Consider the following 21,498-nt stretch of genomic DNA (forward strand, 5'->3'; position numbering starts at 1 on the left):
TTTCTAATAATGTACAGTGGTACCTTGGGTTACATGCACTTAAGGTTACAGACTCCGCTAACACAGAAATACTACCTCAGGTTAAGAACTTTGCTTCAGGATGAGTACAGAAATCGCGTGGCGGCAGCAGGAGGCCCCTTTAGCTAAAGTGGTGCTTCAGGTTAAGAACAGTTTCAAGTTAAGAACGGACCTCCAGAACAAATTGAGTACGTAACCAGAGGTACCACTGTACTTTCAGTCCCAGATTGAATTTAGCACTACTAAGGGCCCCAGGGTCTATTTACTGTGTTCAGAGTAGGTGGATCTGAGTCTTTACTTCACAACCTTGCAAAATTCATACACAGTAATATCATGTATCAATTTTCTTGGGAGAAAAGCAATCACAAACTTAGACAGCATCTTAAAAAGTAGAGACATCACCTTGCCAACAAAGTAATAGTATAGTATAGTAAAAGCTATGGTTTTCCCAGTAGTGATGTATGGAAGTGAAAGCTGGACCATAAAGAAGGCTGATCGCCGAAGAATTGATGCTTTTGAATTATGGTGCTGGAGGAGACTCTTGAGAGTCCCATGGACTGCAAGAAGATCAAACCTCTCCATTCTGAAGGAAATCAGCCCTGAGTGCTCACTGGAAGGACAGATCCTGAAGCTGAGGCTCCAATACTTTGGCCACCTCACGAGAAGAGAAGACTCCCTGGAAAAGACCCTGATGTTGGGAAAGATGGAGGGCACAAGGAGAAGGGGACGACAGAGGACGAGATGGTTGGACAGTGTTCTCGAGGCTACCAGCATGAGTTTGAGCAGACTGTGGGAGGCAGTGGAAGACAGAAGTGCCTGGTGTGCTCTGGTCCATGGGGTCACGAAGAGTCGGACACGACTAAACGACTAAACAACAACAACAACAAATATCATGTATCACCTCATTGGATTTTGAAATCATTGTTTGAAGGGGAAACTGATTATTTACTCTACCCTTCTCTAGCTCTGCAGAGAAGGTTGACTTGGTCCCAAACCTTCTACGTTTTTCAGTTACTGTGCTCTAAACCAGAGGTGAGAAATCTTTGGCTTTCCAGATGTTGCTTGCTGGGGATGATGGGAGTTGTAGATGTAGTTGTAGCAATGTCTGGAAGGCTGAAGTTTTCCCATCCCTGCTGTAAATATTGAAGCTCCTTTGAAAGCGGTGTTAGGAAGAGCTGTTCTTTGGCACCAACCTCTCAAGTTTTTCCACTGTTTAGTGACTCACTTGTGGAAGGGTGTCTTTGACACATTGCCAGCTGCACAAAAGTAACTGACTGGAAAGGGGCTTAGCACTTGTATGAGCAAGCTCAGAAAGGGCAAATCTTTCTGGTAAAACTCTGGAAATGGCCACTTGGAGAATACGTATTCTGGTAAGCAACCGGACTTATTGTTTGCAGGAGGAAAGTTAAGCACGCTTTTCTACTGCACAAGAAAACTAAACCTTTCTGCTGTCACCAATGGGACTTTACTTTAAAGTGCTCGAGTTTCACAAGATCATGTCATACTTTGTAATTTAGTCAAGATGTGTTTGAGTGACAATGCAAGCACACATTTCTGTTGACAAGTAGAGCCTCAGTACTGATCCCTGAATTGGCTCCAATGTCTATTTTCCTGTGGCACCAATGAAGTCAAATAACTTTGTTGCTGCATTTTGTTCAGGATTATTTGGGATTAGTTTATACTAAGCCTGTTGATTGGTTTATTGGGTACAGTCTACAAAATCTAGTTCTTCTTGCAAACAATGATTTGTATCCAGACTTAGGAATACATAGTATAGACTCATTGAAATCAATGGGACATATTAGTCATAACTTTTCCTTAATTTGATTTGAATGGGTCTGTTCTATAATTTCGGAGCCAACCTTCTGTTATTTATATCCGTTTGGACCTTACAGACTGCATCTTGAGAATTTTTGAAACTGAATTCAAACCAAAAACAAAATAGCCTTTTAATAAACAGTTTATGCATTTCCCTGGTGCTTTGTTCTTGTCTCTTTTCTTAAACAATATCCCAATTCCAGCATTAGATTGGGGGGGGGGCGGTTCCCAGACATTTCTGATTTATGCCACCCTTTGTATCCAAGTTTCTTAGCGCGATGTAACACAGCTTAGAAAGCAAAGGGCTGCTAGTGATGCAAATAGAAAAGATTGGGGGTGGGGGAGGCGAGAGCTTATTTTAGTAGCCCAGCCAGCTGAATATTGACCAGCTGTCTTCCTGAGAGAGAAATAAATGGTGGTGAATAAGCTAGAGTCTAGTTTTCCAAGAAGCTCAATGATTTTCCCAAATCAATACAACTCATCAGGCCTCAGAACAAAGGCTGCAAGGGATGTGACAGTGATGGAAGTGGCCATGTGTTCTTTTGAGTATTAAAGCACAACAGCCATGGGGAAACAGACCCTTTTCAGTTATGGTGTTCATTCCTCCTTCAGTTTTCTTTGGAAGAAATCTTCAGATTTTTTAATGTATATATTTTCTTCTTTTTTAAAAAAGAAAGAAAGGATAAAAAGACTGTCTTCTTGATGGCTAGACACAATAGGTTCAGGAAATAAATCTTTTTTTATGTGCAAATGCTACTTTTTTCTATCAGCAGATTAGTAACTGCATCATGTCCTACAGATTCTCCTTGTGCGTGGGTTTGCTCCATATTATACTTGGCTCGGAAAGCCTTTTTCTATTATGATTAATCTGTACCAAATCACGCAGGTTATAGGGCTTATTATTTTGCACGAGGCAAGCAGTTTGTCTAGGACATCTGTCAGGAGATAAACGTAATTTTTAAAGCCTCGGTGTATAAATTGTGTGGAAATAGGATCAGGAGTCTTAGGATGAGCAATTAGCAAAAACAAACCCCCGCCAACTTTGCTGAAACGGTCAGCGACGCACCGCTACCTACCAGCTATTTTTGTCCTTCAGCCCTTTTAATCTTTAAACTCACTGTGTTTTTCAGGATTAACACCACAGCAGCACGTCTCAGAGGTTTACGGTTGTAGCAAGAGTGCATCAGGGCATAAAGTGTGCCATTACACTGCTTGTCACTAATGCAGCCCTATCTCTTTGGCTCCCCTGCCATACATTATTCGCTGAAGATAAAATTCAGGGTGACTAATCACAGTTCTGTTCCAGATGGTTTGATTACAGGATGTGCTTAAAGGGAGATTCTTTCAAATGTATAGCATAGCAGTAGATCTCTTTAAAATAATAATAAATATACTGTACACCCCTCCTCCTCTCTTACATATAGCATATGGTATTTTCAGATATTTCCATTACTAGCATTTGCTACATACACATCTGATAGGCTGACAGTCCAGTCCTTAAATGAGAGATGATATAGAGTACAGTAATTCAGTTTACATTATTTTACAGAATGATTGTATTGTTTGGGGTGGGGAAAATAGAGATTACATAGTGCAGCTACCAACACCATTTTCTGAGCCCTGCTGCCTCAAGGCAGGAGGTGGGGAAGATTTTAAGTCTTTTTTTATATTTATAAAGTTACCAAGTGCAAAAGATTGGAAGCTGCGTAAACTAAAAGGAATAAAAACAGTTCTACAGTTAGTTTTTTAATTGTATGAAATGGCTGGATCACGCTAAAGGTAAAGCCTTCTTAATCAAAAATGTATTCAAGAGCCACCTAAATATCAAAATGCTAGGCACTTGTCTGATTTCAGCTGGTAACTTATTCTATCAGGCTGTACCTGCAACCCTAAAAGCCCAGTTTCTAGTGCATTCAAAGCACACCTCTGGGGCATTTTCTTCTCTCCCCTCCTCCCACTGCCCTCTTTCTCTTCTTTTTTTACCATCAAGATTCTACTTACCTAAAATCAACTGCAGTGCAATGGCCTTGGAAAATAGGGCTTCTGACGTTGTATTGGAGACTTCTCCCAAGGATCGTAAGGGAATAAAATTTTGCAACTAATAAACAGTTACTTTGAAATACCACGAAATAGTGAGAATGGCCTGTAAAAATTGTGGGAGCTAATTCCTATAAGAAGACCCCCTGTAATTTTAAGTCAGATTTCTGTGTGAATACTATCATCAGATATGCAGTGAAGTGTGATCATTAGGAGCGGTGAAGTAGGATGGGCAGATCATGGCTCACATTCGTACTCAGGCATGAAGTTTACTGGGTGATCTTGGGTCAGTAACCCTACCTGGAAGGGTTGTTGTGATGATAAAATGCAGGGAAAGGAGACCTGGGGAATTAAGGTGGAATATACATGTGGTAAATGGAGAATAATAATTAACATGTAAAGGCTTTGTCTCAGATAAGTGAAGCAGTTTTTCCCAAGTGGAGTCATGCTCTCATGATAATGGGGTTATACTTCACATCCCCATCATATTTCTGCCATGGGTGATTGGGTGTGAAGCTTTTCACAAGTACAGCTAATCCCTTTATATAGTATGGGGAACGAGCCCGTGGCAATAGGTTATCCATATGCTGTGTTGAACAGATTTTTTATTTTACAAATGTGTTTATCTCCCACAAATGTGGGAGATACATTGAGTTCAGATCTTAAACCACCTCCCCCTCTGCTAGCACTATCAATGCTCTTGTGTAGTAGTAATAATAATAATAATAATAATAATAATAATAATAATAATAATAATTTATTATTTATACCCCACCCATCTGGCTGGGTTTCCCTGCTATCTGGCTGTCATGATCACCTATTTCGTAGTGCCAGTGACATCATCACAGCTGCTTGGTAGCCAACTCATGCCCATTTAGTTTTTTATATGTTATGAAAAGGTTTTGACGTGCCCACAGAAAAGATGCCCACAGAAGAAGCTACAGTCAAGCAATGTAGTTAAGATCATGGAATTGTAGCATTGAAAGGAACCGCGAGGATCGTGTATTCCAGGCATGTTCAACACGTCTACTGAACAATCGTTGGGCGTCTGTGGTCAACCCCCCCCCCCAAAAAAAACACCTCAACAGCTTTGGTGAAGGCTCCCCCCCCCAAAAAAAAGCTCAACAACTCTGGTCAATCCATTGGGTAGATCACTGTCAGCTTTTTTAATGTGGGAGCAGATTGCAGTCTCTTGGGAGTTGGACAATTCCCTGGCGAATAGACATTCTGTTGTGGCGAACGCAACTCAGTTTTAAGGTGCCATTTAGCACCTGGCTTATATATCTGTGGGGGACACGGGTGGCGCTGTGGGTTAAACCACAGAGCCTAGGACTTGCCAATCAGAAGGTCGGCGGTTCGAATCCCCGTGATGGGGTGAGCTCCCGTTGCTCGGTCGCTGCTCCTGCCAACCTAGCAGTTCGAAAGCACGTCCAAGTGCAAGTAGATAAATAGGTACCGCTCCGGCAGGACGGTAAACGGTGTTTCCGTGCCCTGCTTTGGTTCGCCAGAAGCGACTTAGTCATGCTGGCCACATGACCCGGAAGCTGTACGCTTGCTCCCTCGGCCAATAAAGCAAGATGAGCTCCGCAACCTCAGAGTCAGTCACGACTGGACCTAATGGCCAGGGGTCCCTTTACCTTTACCTATATATCTGACTTTCTAACACTGATCTGTAGGTGCTTGGGCTGCCCAGTGTCAGGAGATATGATAGTAAGGCTCCCACTGGAGAATTGTCTCCCAAGTGCTTTGCTTTATATCCCACTTAGGACTAGTTTTTCACATTATGCGAGAGAAAGCAAGTGGGTGCCCTTTGGGAGACTGGGGTGTAGGAGCTCAATAACCCAATATCTGGGCTAAGAAACTGTTCCCCCAGATTGTAATCCATTTACTTTGTCCCTTGGAGTGCATTGGGAGTCATTGAGAGCAGAGTTCACATGCATGTTGCCACCTCCCAATTTCTCTTTCTGGAGCGTGGCGGAATTTGAGGGCTTTTCAATCATGGCACAGGGCTGAAAACCAGCTGCGAGAAAGGAAGATTGATGTCAAGGACAAGCATCTATCCTCTGAGCCTCATAAACTCTTGCAACTCCTTAAAATGAGGAAGGAAATGTTAACGCCACCAGTATATGAGAGCTTTTGCTTTGAGGGACAAGTGCTTCCTTTCTCAAGAACTACAGCACCCATCTCTCGTGTTTGTTTTATTATAAAGGGGGTGGGTGTCCCATCTTTTCATTGATCTCCACACTTGATCAGTCGTCTTCTGTTTCCAGGGCCTGATTTTGATAACGGTGGCAGGGAAGTTCTTTACTCCCATGTTAAGCTATCAGTAAACAAGACCACAAAATTTCTTAAGCCAGAGAGCGTATAAGGCAGAAGGGAACCAAGATTGTGTTTTCATTATATCCATTTCCATCTACCACTGTTGTCTTTCCAGTTGCATGCTTCCTGGTGAAGCCGTTTATTCGCTTGACCCATTTCTGTGGTGGGTTTGCTGAATTAAACACTCTGACTTCATTGCTTGCTCTCAGAAAACATTCCTATGACTGAAGAGGGGAAAGCAGATGTGGATAAGGCAATGAATCAATCCTCCTCCAGTTTTCTTCTAAAGCAGAAGGAAAATATCCATCAATTTTGTCTTTGTTCCCCCTATCGAGTACTTCTGTGATTTTAGTTATTATTTTTTTTATGTAATGAAAAAACGAATGTGTCTCTTACAGATGCAATTTTCCTGAAATAAAACCTGGATAGGGTTTTTTAATCAGTCATAAAGGGAGGGAAATGGTACTTGAAAAATAATTGCTCCCCATGCCTTTAAAGCACCAAAAACAAGTGGAAGTGAACTTTGAAGATCAAAATCTGGTGTTGATTGAAATTTTTCTCTCAAATATGAAACTACTTTCCCCATTCCTGAAGAGTATTATAGCAACAAACAACAGAAAAACATAGGGTCTGTTTACACCAGCACTTCTGTTATTAATGCCTCCTACTAAATGTTGTACTGGGACGCTGGTGGCGCTGTGGGTTAAACCACAGGGCCTAGGACTTGCCGATCAGAAGGTTGGCGGTTCGAATCCCTGCAACGGGGGTGAGTTCCTATTGCTCGGTCCCTGCTCCTGCCAACCTAGCAGTTCGAAAGCACGTCAAAGTGCAAGTAGATAAATAGGTACCGCTCCGGTGGGAAGGTAAACGGCGTTTCCGTGCGCTGCTTTGGTTCGCCAGAAGTGGCTTAGTCATGCTGGCCACATGACCCAGAAGCTGTATGCCGGCTCCCTCGGCCAATAAAGGGAGATGAGCGCCGCAACCCCAGAGTCGGCCACGACTGGACCTAATGGTCAGGGGTCCCTTTACCTTGTTGTTGTTATTGTTGTTGTTGTTGTTGTTGTTGTTGTTCCTGCTTTGTATTAATGTGCTTATTTACATTCACTTCAAAATGTTTCTCCTTGTGATTAGTGGGGGAGCAATTTAACTTTTGGGGATACACTAAGCTTTTTGAAAAAAATTTAAATATCTATCAAGACAACCATACCAAGCCCTATAATGAAGTCTCGCTTCAATGCTTACAAGGCAAAAGGTGGTGGTGGTGGACTTTGAGGCTTGTGCTGGGGAATTGTGCATAGTCGGATAATTGATCACCTAGAGATGATATACAATACCTGTAGTGGACTAGTGGTCATAAAAACCCTCACCATTCATACTAGGTAATGTTTTCCATGGACATTAAACACATATAAGTCACATCCACAACATACATTTAAAGCACATTTAACTCATTTGAAGCACACAGCTCCCCCCCCCCCCCACAGAATCCTGATAACTCTAGTACAGTGGTACCTCGGTTTAAGAACAGTCCGGTTTAAGAACGATTTGGTTTACAAACTCCACAAAACAGGAAATAGTGTCTTGGTTTGAGAACTTTCCCTCAGTCTAAGAGCAGAATCTGACGGTGGAAGGGCACCGGCGGCAGGAGGCCTCATTAGAGAAAGCACGGCTCAGTTTAAGAACGGACTTCCGGAACGGATTAAGTTCGTAAACCAAGGTACCGCTGTATGTTGAGGTTTCTGGAAATTGTAGCTTTTTGAGGTATAAAGTACTCTTTCCGGGATTCTTTGTGGGAAAGCAATGTTCTTTAAATATATTGTGTGGAGGTGGATATGGTTGTGCATCTATAGCTCCAGTTTGTGTAATTTCCTCCTCCTCCTCTTTCTTCTTCTTTAAGATGAAGTATTGTGGATTATGTACTTAGTGTTTATGTCACATATCGCCTTGTTACATGAAAGCCACATGTCCTATTTTCCACCAGACATATTACATTTCTGGATTGTGTAAACTGGCCTTGAGAATGTTTCCAACATGTAAATACTATATAGAAGCAACTCTGTTTTGAGAGCAGACATGGAGGGGAATCTCTTTCTTTCTTTGTATAATTTTTATTAAATTTTCTGTTTTACAATTTAGAATACTCATTTTACATCCTTAAGATATCAATGACTTCCCGTCTTCTCTTTCCATGGTTCATTTTACATATAATAAATCCCTGCATATTTTGCAAAAACTATACCATTCAGTATTCCATTAATACATCCATCAAAACTTTTTTACACTGTTGAATTTATCTTAATGCCGCCAGCGTTTTCAGCTCTACATAATTTCCTCCCATATAGCCAATAAACGTTTTCCAGTCTTCTTTAAACATATGTTCTTCTTGTTCTCTTATTCTATAAGTTAAGTCTTCGAGTTGTGCATATTCTGTCAACTTAAGTTGCCATTCTTCTTTAGTTGGGACCTTGCTCATTTTCCATTTGGGGGCTAACAAAACATGGGCCACAATAGTAGCATACATAAATAACCTTTTCTGACACCTGGGAATTTCAGTCTGAATTATCCCCAACAGAAAGGATTCTGTTGGGGGGGGGAGTATTTTTAAACATTTTCGCCCTAATTCATTATGGATCATTTCCCAGTAGTCTTTTACCCTTTTACAAGTCTACCACATGTGAAAGAACGTTCACTCCACCTCTTTGCATCTCCAGCACTTACCAGATTCAGACTTATACATCTTAGCAAGCCTAGATAAAGGTAAAGGGACCCCTGACCATTAGGTCCAGTCGTGGCCGACTCTGGGGTTGCAGCGCTCATCTCGCTTTATTGGCCGGGGGAGCCGGCGTACAGCTTCTGGGTCATGTGGCCAACATGACGAAGCCATTTCTGGCGAACCAGAGCAGTGCACAGAAACGCCGTTTACCTTCCCGCTGGTGCGGTACCTATTTATCTACTTGCATTTTGACGTGCTTTCGAACTGCTAGGTTGGCAGGAGCAGGGACCGAGCAACGGGAGCTCACCCCGTTGCGGGGATTTGAACCGCCGGCCTTCTGATCGGCAAGTCCTAGGCTCTGTGGTTTAACCCACAGCGCCACCCGCGTCCCTTCTTAGCAAGCCTAATCAGAGTTAAATACCATCTTTCAGTCCCGGGGAATGATTCTCCTAGCATGCATAAAACCACCCTGAGACATTTCACACTAACTACATGGAGTTACACCCCACAGCTGTGGTTCCTGGCATCAACTGTGCTTCCCATTCTGCACTTCTGAGCAAAGGCTCCTTGCCAGAGTGCAGTTCTGAGCATTGAGCCTCGACTTACCCAGTTAAGGGCACCAAATAAGCCTGGAGGGACTGCAGAGAGCTGCTGCCATATCACATTTGCAGTAGAGGGCTAGATCGTTCCTTGACCCATCTCCATGTTAGGTGGTGTTCCACATCCACAAAACCGTTCATTAACCGTTACGGTCAGCGTAATATCTGTTTCCTTGGTGAAGCTGCACATATTCAGGGTGTAAAATTACCCGGCCTTTGCTAACCGCGTCCAGAAATAACTGCCATAGATTTGAATAACTCGCTGATTTCAGACTTGGCTTTCGTTTAACCGCCGTTGACCAGGCTGTTCCCTGCTTTGCGATGTTATAAGAATTTAAGATCCCAAATATACAAATTAAATGTTCATAGATTTACAAGGCAAACACATACATAAGGTTGTAAACCAAGTGTCTGTAATAGCACAGGAGAACAGTCCTGAAACCATTTTGACTCTCCCAAATTGACTTCAAATGTTTCTCTGCAAGGAGGAAGGAAATGGGAAAGCCTCTCCATTTATCTTTTCCTTAGCTGTCTTTAGGGCACCTTTGTGTATGAATAGGGTGAGCCTGTGGCCTGGATTCAGGAGTTAAAGTGTTTACCATACAAAAGAATGGCTGGGCTGTCCAAGTAAGCAATCACTGGCCATTGTCAGGTGTCCTGGCAGACAGGATTTCTGCTGTAGACCGCCTACTTCTGTGATGTATGTATGATGTTTTGGAGGCTGGTCTTGAGCTACAAGGTGGGCAATTTCCAAAGTCTATATAAGGGCTTGCACACCTTATGTGCAAACCACACTGTGGTTCTGGGTCCCTCCTCCCTCCTGCGTGTGGTGAGTGAGGACCCTGTTGCAACCGTTGAATAAAGATCAGGCCTCCTAGTTGCTTTGCTTCTCAATATTCTCTTGATTGGTCTATGTTATTTTCTCCTATCGATAGGGAGCCCACTTAAGGACTCTCTACGGGTTTTTGCATACCCCATAAGGGAAAAGGAGCAGGTTTTGTTTACATCAGCTTAATGTCTCCTTGCTCCATTTTGCAAGCGCCCTTATTTTTGGCTTTCTCCTTGTGTGATCTGAAGAGCAGCTTGCATGCTCTCTTCATTTGCTTGTGTATATGGACGCAGAGCAGTTAAGCAGGCAGCAACCTTTCATCATGTTGACAAGCCTAGTTAGAGCAAACAAACCAGAGCATGAGTACAGAAGCAGGAATCAAAGCCGCTCAGCTTATCCCTGGCTCTCTCTCTCTCTCCCTTTCCTTCCCATCCCCCTCGCCCTGCTGCTCCTTGCAAGGACTCTCGTGTTACATCACTATTTCCCTTTGAATCTCGCCTTTTTTGTGGCCTGTGCTGCAGTGCTCAGCCCAGCCAATCAGGCGGCAGCGTTCCCAGTGCGGGCCGGCCAATCCAGAGCCGGCGTTTGCTGGAAATATGAAGCCCTTAGGGGAAGGCAATAACAAAAGCCTTTCACTGCAGACAAATGTTAAGTGTCTGTGCAGACTTTTCCTGTTTTTAATTTTATTACTCCAAGAATGGAGGGCTTGTTGTTTCTTTCATGTTTCCCTTTCAAGCAATTTTAATTATACATTTGTGCTACATCAGAGACTTCGGGAACAAAGTGATTCAGCCTATTGCATCTGAAGCTGAAAAAGCGCTAACCTTCTGGCAATACAAATATATTCCAGTGCTGTAAATATAGATGACATGCTGGAGAATTTTAAGCAGTTGGAAAGGTCTCTGACACCCCACGCGGTGCCCTAGAGAGCAAATGATGAGAAAAACAGACCACTTTTTTCTCATAGTTTTATCGGGTGCTTTAAAAAAGGGGGGGTAGGGATGAAATGTGTTTTCCCAGCTGTGAAATTTGCTAAAAGCACAAAAAGAAAAAAACCCTCAAAGCACAGAAACACATTTAATTTTAATTGCTGTTAGTCATACCTTAGCAAAGGATTTTATCTTATGTATCTGGAGTTAGGCTTTTTCTATTTTTTTAAATAGGCTGAAGTCAGAATTTGTACACTCTGCTGTCGTTTAACAATAACAAGCTAAAACCATGCAGGGAACCATCTTTTCCCCCCTCCTTGATACGCTGTTGGAAATACTTAAAGGAAATCCCTTCTTCCCTAGTACTTTAGCTAATAGCATTTCAAAATACTTTCCTGCTGTTAAAAGGGCCCTGAGGAAATAAGTTGCAGGTTACATGTTTTCTTTACATTGGTGTAGGAGTCTGGGGAAAGGTTGAATGCAAAATTAGAAATCGCACTGGTGACGTAAAGTGAGCCGACAAGCTGGAAACACAAGGCACAGTTTCATTATTTATTTATTTACTTTATTATTTCACCAGTGAAAAAAAGCCGGAATTGGAGCTAGGAGACACAAAGGTGTATTGTGAGGGGGGTTAAAAAAGCTCATTCAGACTTGGCAATTGGTGTTAAATATTTAGAAAGAATTTCTTTGCAGCTAAATGGTATCGTTGCTTCAGGCTTTTTTGATCACGGGTTTTAATGCTCTGAAAACAGAAATGACTGTTAATGTGTACGTCTGTACCATATCTAATGAATTAATGGTGTCATCGTTCACTATCACAGTTCTTCTAAATCGTCTTTATTTGTGTGATCGGTGCTGGAGAAAAACCCAATCCCTCCCCCTTTTCTGCTTAATGACTGCAGAAGAGGATTTATTAGCCCTCAGATTTTCAGTTTGTGTCTTTTCCCTATAAAAAGAACATATGAAGCTTTAGAAAGGCACAACGTTTAAAAAAACACACCCATATGTTCTTATTTTGGGGGGTTTAGGCTGTGGTTAAGAGGAGTGAAGGGTGCCCAGTATCAGCTTCTAAATAATACATAGAGCTTGTCTGTATTTAATGCTACATTGTAGTGTGTTATTTCAAATAAATAAAGTCAACGTTGTATTTTTTGAAGACAAAGCAGATTCTTCACCAGCCACCTCCTGCTCCAAGCACTAGCTACTGGCGCTCCATTTATGCAAGCTGAAAGCCAAACAAAAGCAATTATGTGCAATAATAGCAAAATTAAGAGGTGACTGTGGCCTTTTTACAGCAGGACATAGCAAAAACCATTTCCTCCTCACAGCTGCATCTTGATTATTCTCTTTCTGAGCCTTTTGCACCCACATGCACGCACAGAGACACTCCTGTGGGTTTTAATTGGAGGTCACTGAAATAAATAAAAAAAAGAGGAATCTTGTAAACCGCAGCCTTTCAAATCAAATAGGAAATGCTGCTCTCTGCCCACCCCACCCCTTTCCCCATTTTTAAGCAAGGTTCAAAAAGATGTTGTTCTGACTGTGATCATTTTTGTTTCCCTCTCTCGTCCGCAGGTGTCCTAGTAGTAAATGTTACATGGAGGAATAAAACATACGTTGGAACGCTGCTTGATTGCACAAAACACGACTGGGCTCCTCCTAGGTAAGGAGACACGCTGAGTCTGGTTTTTCTCTGCTTTCCCCTCCAATATCTGGCATGAAAACTGGGCAGAGATTAATTAAAAAACAATTCCGTGTAACTGAAACCATACACAAGAAACACAAATTCTCTGTTAGGCAGCAGAATGTAGGTATTCAGGGGAAACTTATTCTGGCATCGAATCAAGGATAATACTAAAGGACTTCCTCTTGCACCTTAAGAAATGTAGGACAGGACCTGATGTTGGTACCCTACCTTCTGGGATGTCTTGGGTGGCAACCAGCAAGAGGGCCTTCTCCAATGCCTTGCTTGCTGTTGAGAGTTACAGTGGTACCTCTGGTTACGTACTTAATTCGTTCCAGAGGTGTGTTCTTAACCTGAAACTGTTCCTATCCTGAAGCACCACTTTAGGTTCTCCTGCTGCCGCCACGCTGCTGGAGCACAATTTCTGTTCTCATCCTGAAGCAAAATTCTTAACCCGAGGTACTATTTCTGGGTTAGCAGAGTCTCTAACCTGAAGTGTATGTAACCTGAAGCGTATGTAACCCGAGGTACCACTGTATATGGTTAGGAGGGATTGCAAGGGTCATCTAGGACAACCCCCTGCAATGCACACGCCCCTTAGGACCCCTAACTTTTATTAGGGCTGACTTTTTATGCTCCATTACATTGTTCTGACTGGTTATTTGTTTCTTGATTTCATTATGCTTTTTGCATTTTAGTCTTGTTTTATTGTTAATGGGGTTTCTCTTTTTCTGGCGAAGAAGCAGAGTATAAATGTACATAATTAAAATCACCCCCCAGACGTGCACAGCTTGTTCCTTTACCTTTCTTTTAAAGACAATCTCGTTAAGATTTCTTTTCTTTCTAAGGACTACTAAGGGTGGGTTTTTTTGGCCTGCATGCTGATTTGATATGTGCTTAGTAGTCCATTGTTTACAATGATCTAAGTCTTTTTTGCCCTTCCCTCTTATGCCCACTCAATTCTGACATCTCGTTTTATTTACACAGGTTTTGTGAATCGCCAACAAGCGACCTGGAAATGCGAGGAGGCCGGGGACGGGGGAAGCGAGCGCGGTCCGCCGCGGCGGCGACTGCGCCGGGGGCGGATGTTAGCTTCACAGAGTCCAGGGGACTGCAGGGCAAGAACAGAGGTGGTGCCAATGGAAAAGGAAGGAGGGGCAGCCTTAATTCGAGTGGCCGCAGGACACCCCCAAATTGTGCCATAGAGGATGTCAAAGTCAGCCCCTTGTCCACCAATAAAAGGAAAAATAAGCCACCCATGGAGCTGGATTTGAACTCCAGCTCAGAGGACAATAAATCTGGGAAGCGTGTCCGTACCAATTCTAGAAGCACTCCCACCACTCCCCAGGGCAAGCCAGAGACTGCTTTTTTGGACCAAGGCTGCTCTTCTCCGGTTTTGATTGATTGCCCCCATCCCAACTGCAACAAAAAATACAAGCACATAAATGGGTTGAGGTACCACCAGGCTCATGCACACTTGGACCCGGAAAACAAACTGGAATTTGAGCCTGACAGCGAAGACAAAATCTCCGACTGCGAGGAGGCGCTCAGCAACGTGGCACTGGAATGCAACGAGCCAAGCACAAGTTTCTCTCATTTTGATCAGCTGAAAGCACCCGCGTCTCCCTGCCCCCTCAGCACCCCCGGGACGCCCAAGGGGAAAAGGGAGCAGGCGAGCAACGGCAAGAACTCTGGCAAAAAGAGGGGCTTGAACAGCGAACTCAACAGCCTGCCAGTCATTTCCAACATGACCGTGACGTTGGAGAACTGCTCGGTGGCAGACGGCAGTTTGGCGGCCGAGATGCCCAAACTGGAGGCTGAAGGGCTAATAGACAAGAAGAATGGGGGAGAGAAAGAAAAAGGCAAGAAAGGCAGCAACTGCAAAGTCGAAAAGAACCTGTCGAAGCTGAAAACTGCCCGGCCCATTGCCCCAGCTCCAGCTCCAACCCCGCCTCAGTTAATAGCTATACCAACGGCAGCCTTTACAACCACCACTACCGGCACGATGCCAGGATTGCCCTCGCTGACGACGACTGTTGTGCAGGCGACACCAAAGAGCCCTCCGCTGAAACCTATTCAACCAAAGCCCACCATCATGGGGGAGCCAAGCACCGTCAACCCGGCCCTCACGTTACTCAAGGACAAGAAGAAGAAAGAGAAGAGGAAGCTGAAGGACAAAGAGAGCAAAGAGAGCTTGAGCCCCAAAATGGAGCTGAAGCTGGGGAAGTTGGAGGACGCCAAGGGGCCCGGGAAAGAGATCGCAGGGCATTTTTTAAAGGAGCATCTCAGCAAGAATGAGGTGCTGGCGAACGGGCTGTCGGAGTCCCAAGAGAGCAGGATGGCAAGCATTAAGGCCGAAGCGGATAAGGTTTACACCTTCACAGACAACGCCCCCAGCCCTTCGATAGGCAGTGCCTCCAGGATGGAATGCAGCACTTTGGTGAACGGACAGTCTTCCATCGCACCGCTGCATGTGCTGACGCAGAACGGGGCAGAGGGCGCCGCTGCTAAAACCAACAGCCCAGCTTACTCCGATATCTCGGACGCGGCCGACGATGGCGGTTCTGACAGCCGGTCGGAGGGGATGAGGTCCAAGGCTAGCTCCCCTTCGGATATTATTTCTAACAAGGACAGCGTTGTCAAAGGGCATTCCTCTGCCCCGGTGCAGCCGCCCCAAGTGAAAGAGCCCCATTCTCCCTATTACCACGGTTATGATCCATACTATTCTCCAAGTTACATGCACTCCGGGCAGGTCGGGGCCCCTGCGGCTGGGAACGGCAATAACGCACCGGGAATGAAGATCAAAAAGGAGGCGGAGGAAGAGGCTGAGAAGAAAGAGAAGGCCGAGCCGGCTGAGTGCAAGAAAAGCGAAGCCAGTCCCACTAATTTACAACCTCAGCACCAGTCGGTCATAACTCAGAGGCATCCTGCACTTGCCCAGTCACTTTACTATGGCCAGTATGCCTATGGGCTGTACATGGACCAAAAGTCCTTGATGGCTTCGAACCCAGCTTACAGGCAGCAGTACGAGAAATATTACGAGGACCAGAGACTGGCGGAGCAGAAAATGGCGCAAACTGCTGGGAGAGAGTGTGAAAGGAAAAACGAACTCCCCCTAAAAGACCTGGGGAAAGACGATAAGCTGAAAAACATCCCCTCCGCTACTATCTCCAAAGCGCCGCCAACTCCCGAGGCCAGTAAAAATAACTCTAAAATAGGGTCATTGGTCCCTAATAAAACGGAGGAGACAAGCAAATCGCAGCTTCTTCCCAATCATCAGCAACAGATTCAGTCAGATAGCTTCAAAGCAAAGCAAATGGAAAATCACCAGCTTATAAAGGAGGCGGTGGAAATGAAATCTGTTATGGATTCTATGAAACAGACTGGAGTAGATCCCACTACAAGGTTTAAACAGGTGAGCCTTTTTGAAATGCAAACGATGGCAAGCCTAGACCGTTAATAATTGGTGGTGAAAAGGGTTTTGGCATCAGTTTAGGCCGCAGCCCTGCGCATGCTTACCTGGAGGGGGCCATTTGCCATCGTGGGTCTTCCTTCTTGCTTTCCATGTATTTTATGGGGGGCGGGGCGAAGGGACCTCTGTCCCTAGGAGTTGGCTCCTATTGGAGTTGTAGTCCAGAACGTCTGGAAGACACCAGGTTAGCAAAGGTAATGACGAAATACTGTTGGAAGATAAATGAGCATCCAAATGTATCGTTGCTCCTTAATTGCATTACAGTATAAGGATGTTTTCTTTTCTAAGCCTTTTCTCTCTCTAAAAAAAGAGAGTTCAGGAGGGTTACCATGAAGCAAGAGCGGTGGCTGTTATGCGAAAAGCAAAAGCTTTAAAGCCTTCTTGGGTGTGCAGAACCAGTCATACAGATCTTTGACTCCCAGCCAGTCTTTCTAAGCCCGGCAAATAAAACCTTGTATTTACTTCAGGGTCGACTCTTTCTATTTTAAACTTTCTTTTCCCAACTGGCAGAAACTGAGACTTACTGTGGAAGCGCATTTGTGTAAATGTTGTCTTCCTTCTTTAAAAATAAAAATAAAAGAATGTGTTCACTTATCCTTAAGGGTATCCTTGTCTTGGGGACGCGGGTGGCGCTGTGGTCTAAACCACAGAGCCTCTCAGGCTTGCCGATCAGAAGGTCGGCAGTTCGAATCCCCGCGACAGGGTGAGCTCCTGTTGCTCGGTCCCAGCTCCTGCCCACTTAGCAGTTCGAAAGAATGTCAAAGTGCAAGTAGATAAATAGGTACCACTCTGGCGGGAAGGTAAACGGTGTTTCCGTGCGCTGCTCTGCTTTGCCAGAAGCGGCTTAGTCATGCTGGCCACATGACCCAGAAGCTGTCTGTGGACAAACGCCGACTCCCTCGGCCTGTAGAGCAAGATGAGAGCGCAACCCCAGAGTCGTCCGCAACTGGACCAAACGGTCAGGGGTACCTTTACCTTTACCTTTATCCTTGTCTTATGTAGGGAGCAGTGGCTTGCAGCTCGGTCTCTAACATGGGGTATCTTTGCAAGTATTGCTTGGAACAAATTAGATTATATTAATGAATGTCTTAAAAATACCAAACTATACAGTTGTATCTGCCAAGTACCATATACAGTGGTACCTTGGTACTCAAACGGCTTGGATCCCAGACAAATCAGCTCCCGAACACCGCAAACCTGGAAGTGAGTGTTCCAGTTCGTGAACGTTTTTCAGAAGCCGAATGTCCGACGCGGCTTCCGCTTGAGTGCAGGAAGCTCCTGCAGCCAATCGGAAGCCGCGCCTTGGTTTTCGGGAATCGAACAGATTAATTTTGAGAACCACTGTAATGCATTTCAAGTGTTACAGCAGTGTTTGATTTATTGTTGAATATATTTCAGTTTTTTTCTATATTTCCCCCTGTTAGCTTCAAAAGTTCTCAAAATGTTTTATCGCTACAGCAGGTAGGACTTTGGTTTCTCAAAAAGTGCTGCCCTGCACTGCGCAACAAACTGCTTTTGTGACTTACGGGGATCTCAAAAGCAGTAAGTGACACGGTTGAGGGTCTGCTGATCAGGGAAATAAAGGCCTAAAGCAGCTCTCTGGGTTGTGGCCAGTTTCCCATTTTCTCTGTTGCTCTTGCCCCCCATTTTGTAGATTAATGTGGCTGTGAAGATTCCTCTTTAACAATATAAATGGTGAACATTTTTTTTCTTCCCTGCCCGTATCAGGACCCAGACACGAGAACATGGCACCATTATGTATATCAGCCAAAATATCTTGATCAGCAGAAAGCGGAGGAGCTGGAACGTGAAAAAAAGTTAAAAGAAGATAGCCCCAGAAAAACACCTAACAAGGAAGCCTCCTTCTCCAGCATTCCTGTCTCATTAAACAGCATTAAAGAGGAGCCCAAGGAGATCAAGCGTCCCGATTCCCAATCACTGGAGGAGAACAAGATCAAAAATGATGATCGAAAGACTCCTGTGAATTGGAAGGAATCCCGGGGCGCCAGAGTGGCGGTTTCGTCTCCAATGACTCAGCACCAGTCGTACATACAGTACTTGCACGCCTACCCTTACCCCCAGATGTATGATCCAAATCACCCTGCGTACCGCGCTGTGTCTCCTGTTCTCATGCACAGCTACCCAGGTGTGTGCTCAATGCTTCTAGACAGACATTAACTGGGCCGTAGCTTTATCTATTTTGACAGTGCCTGTTAGCAGCGAAGGAGAATTAGAAGCTTCACAGATGACATTTGTTTTGCAAAGTTCTAGGAGCGAAATAGATTTAACACAAGCTGTTACTTTTTTATGAACTGTCAACATTCCCAGATAACAGTTTCCACATCCCGTGTCATTCGGCTGCGGCCATTACACTGGCAGATAGTTTATTGCCTATAAAAATATCCTAAGCACTTACTGTCAGAATCATTATAGTTCCTATTCCTTTCACTTAAGAGGGACCCATAAATGTTTGAAATGGCTCTAAGCTCAGCCCTCTTTATAACCTCCCGTTCATTAGGCTGAATTAGCTGGGGCGGGGCGGGAGATCAAAGCGCACGGGTGCAACTTTGGTAATCTGAATTGGATGTGTTTGAAGTGGCCCGCCCCCAAATGTAAACAGTAACGTGATATGGCATTTATTATTTATCTGCAGGGGCCTATCTGTCGCCGGGATTTCATTATCCTGTTTATGGAAAGATGTCCGGAAGAGAAGAGGTGGAAAAAGTCAATACCAGCCCTACTATCGGTGTAAAATCTACCACTGAATCGAAAGCACTGGATTTGCTTCAGCAACACGCCAACCAGTATCGCAGCAAGTCTCCTGCTGTAAGACATCTCTTGTTATGATTTGTACACCATGGGGATAGTCAGGATTTCGGGGAAGAGAGGACACACTGGTGGTATACTTCTGAAACAGGACTGGGATTTCAGCAGGGTTCTATATGTACTAATTCCAGCACCTTATTTGTTAAGCCCACCGGGTCTTCCTATATGACCCCCGAAAGCCTGCCCCTTCAGAACCCCTGCTAGAAACATCACTGAAGCCCATGGTTCCCAGTATGCATGCACAGTATCACAAAATAAAGTGCATGAGACAATGTCCATGGATGTTGGATGCCTCCTTGACCGGTCAATTATACCGTAGCCATGCAAACAGGAAACCACTTTTTATTTTATTTTATTTAGTTATATACTGCCTAAAGCCAAAATATGCTTCTAAGCCACTTCCTGCTATAAATAAAAAAATGACGGATATGGATCATCTAGTTTTCTGCAAAGCATCTTTATAGCCCAAAGTGCACCGATTTGGGTAGAAATTCAGATGTACGGATAGTTGGCTCCAGGGCCCAGTTTGCACATTGTTAAAAGCAAACTATAACAAGCCTGGAGAGCACAGTTGGTTGGAATGTGGTGCCGATAACGCCAAGGTTGCAGGTTCGACCTCCGTATGGGACAGCTGCATATTTCTGCATTGCTGGGGATTGGACTAGAATTCAGGGGTCAGCAAACTTTTTCAGCAGGGGGCCAGTCCACTGTCCCTCAGACCTTGAGGGGGGCTGGACTATATTTTGGAGGGGGGAAATGAACAGATTCCTATGCCCCACAAATAACCCAGAGATGCATTTTAAATAAAAGGACACATTCTACTCATGTAAAAACATGCTGATTCCCGGACCATCCGCGGGCCGGATTTAGAAGGCGATTGGGCCGGATCCGGCCACCGGGCCTTAGTTTGCCTACCCATGGACTAGATGATCCTCAGGGTCTCTTCCAACTCTATAATTCTATGCTGGTGTACCCTGCTGAAAAGTCCTTGCTGTGTTCCTCCCTCACCTCTGCTGTTGCTACACCACCAAGAAAAAAAGCCAGAATCTGCCCTGTCACAACAGTCAAACTTGAGGTTAAGAGTAGTTTCCTCCAATAAGCTAAGACAGCTGGTTTGTTCAGAGAGAAACAAGTCCCGATTCAGCCAGCACCACAAGCCAGAGTGAGGCTTATTACCTATTGGCATGTCAGGAACGGGGAAGGAGCACAACAATAACTTTATCAGCAACGTGCACCGAAGCACATTCAAATTAAACCATAGTTTGTTTTTAAACTCTGGGGTTGATGTGCAGCCCAGACCCTATATGTTGCATTTTAACAGTAACTTCTTATTTTGCAACTAATAATAAGATAAAGTTAAGGAGGCAGGGAGGTTAATTTTAAATTTTATATTGTTTCTGTATGAACTGGGTAATTATTTTACTTACCCTTCCCAAGGTACAGCATAGACTTTAAGCTAACTAGAACATACACGCGCATACCAGAAGGGATTCTCTTCCAAACATTTTTTTTTTCAGTTTCCCTATCCAAGCGTAAAACAATTGTGTGTTTTTAAATAAGTCAGGCCGCATTGTAATTGCGGAAACAAAAGCCACTTACCCTAACCTTCAATTAAAGCAGTTTTTTAAAAGCCTCCCAGACCAAGGGAGGCAGCAGCGTGCCTAGCGAGAAATGAAATCTGCTGAAATGTAGATACAGGCTGAGTCAGAGAGAATCCCGCAAACCATCAGAATGTGATCCTCTGCATCCACAAGCGAAGCGCTTATTGTTTGGGTACCTTTTTGTTTCTAGCCTGTAGAGAAATCTACATCCGATCGCGAAAGGGAAGCGGAGAGGGAGCGAGATCGACATTCCCCTTTTAGTCAACGGCATCTTCATACCCATCACCACACCCATGTCGGAATGGGCTACCCACTAATTCCTGGTCAATACGACCCGTTTCAAGGTGAGCTGCGTCCTCCTGTTTGGAATCATTAAAGTGGCTGAACTTGACTGACTTGGATCACACGTAGCACTGAACCACAGTGTAGTATTATGGCAACCATCCACACTCCAGCCCCTTTCCTACTGTGCACTGCAAGGAGATCAGAAGCTGAAAGTCCCCTTCTCCACCTCCAGTGTAACTGCAAGGAGGAGATTAAGAAGCTTCCATTCTAAAGATGATGTCTGAGCCTTAAAATGTGGTTCATCTACCAGGGTTTTCCAAACTTGGGTCTCCAGCTGATTTTGAACTACAATTCCCATCACCCCT

The 21,498-nt window shown here is 44.3% G+C and overlaps 1 protein-coding gene across 5 annotated transcripts in view; it reads left to right on the forward strand.

Annotated features, from left to right (window-relative positions):
- ZNF608 (zinc finger protein 608) overlaps positions 1-21,498 on the forward strand; it is a gene marked incomplete at its 3' end in the record, with an annotated part of 133,913 nt that overhangs the window by 108,460 nt on the left and 3,955 nt on the right. For 4 of the 5 annotated variants that reach the window (XM_083464374.1, XM_083464375.1, XM_083464373.1 and 1 more), the window contains 5 exons: positions 12,841-12,928; positions 13,937-16,364; positions 18,150-18,567; positions 19,075-19,247; positions 21,039-21,192. In XM_083464374.1, the coding sequence (XP_083320500.1) occupies positions 12,841-12,928; positions 13,937-16,364; positions 18,150-18,567; positions 19,075-19,247; positions 21,039-21,192 (3,261 nt within the window). Of the gene's footprint in view, positions 1-12,840; positions 12,929-13,936; positions 16,365-18,149; positions 18,568-19,074; positions 19,248-21,038; positions 21,460-21,498 lie in introns of all 5 variants that reach the window. The other variant, XR_014516809.1, reaches the window with a different exon arrangement.

The sequence above is a fragment of the Podarcis liolepis genome (genome assembly GCF_965112155.1).
Source record: "Podarcis liolepis genome assembly, chromosome: 11".
Taxonomy (NCBI): domain Eukaryota; kingdom Metazoa; phylum Chordata; class Lepidosauria; order Squamata; family Lacertidae; genus Podarcis; species Podarcis liolepis.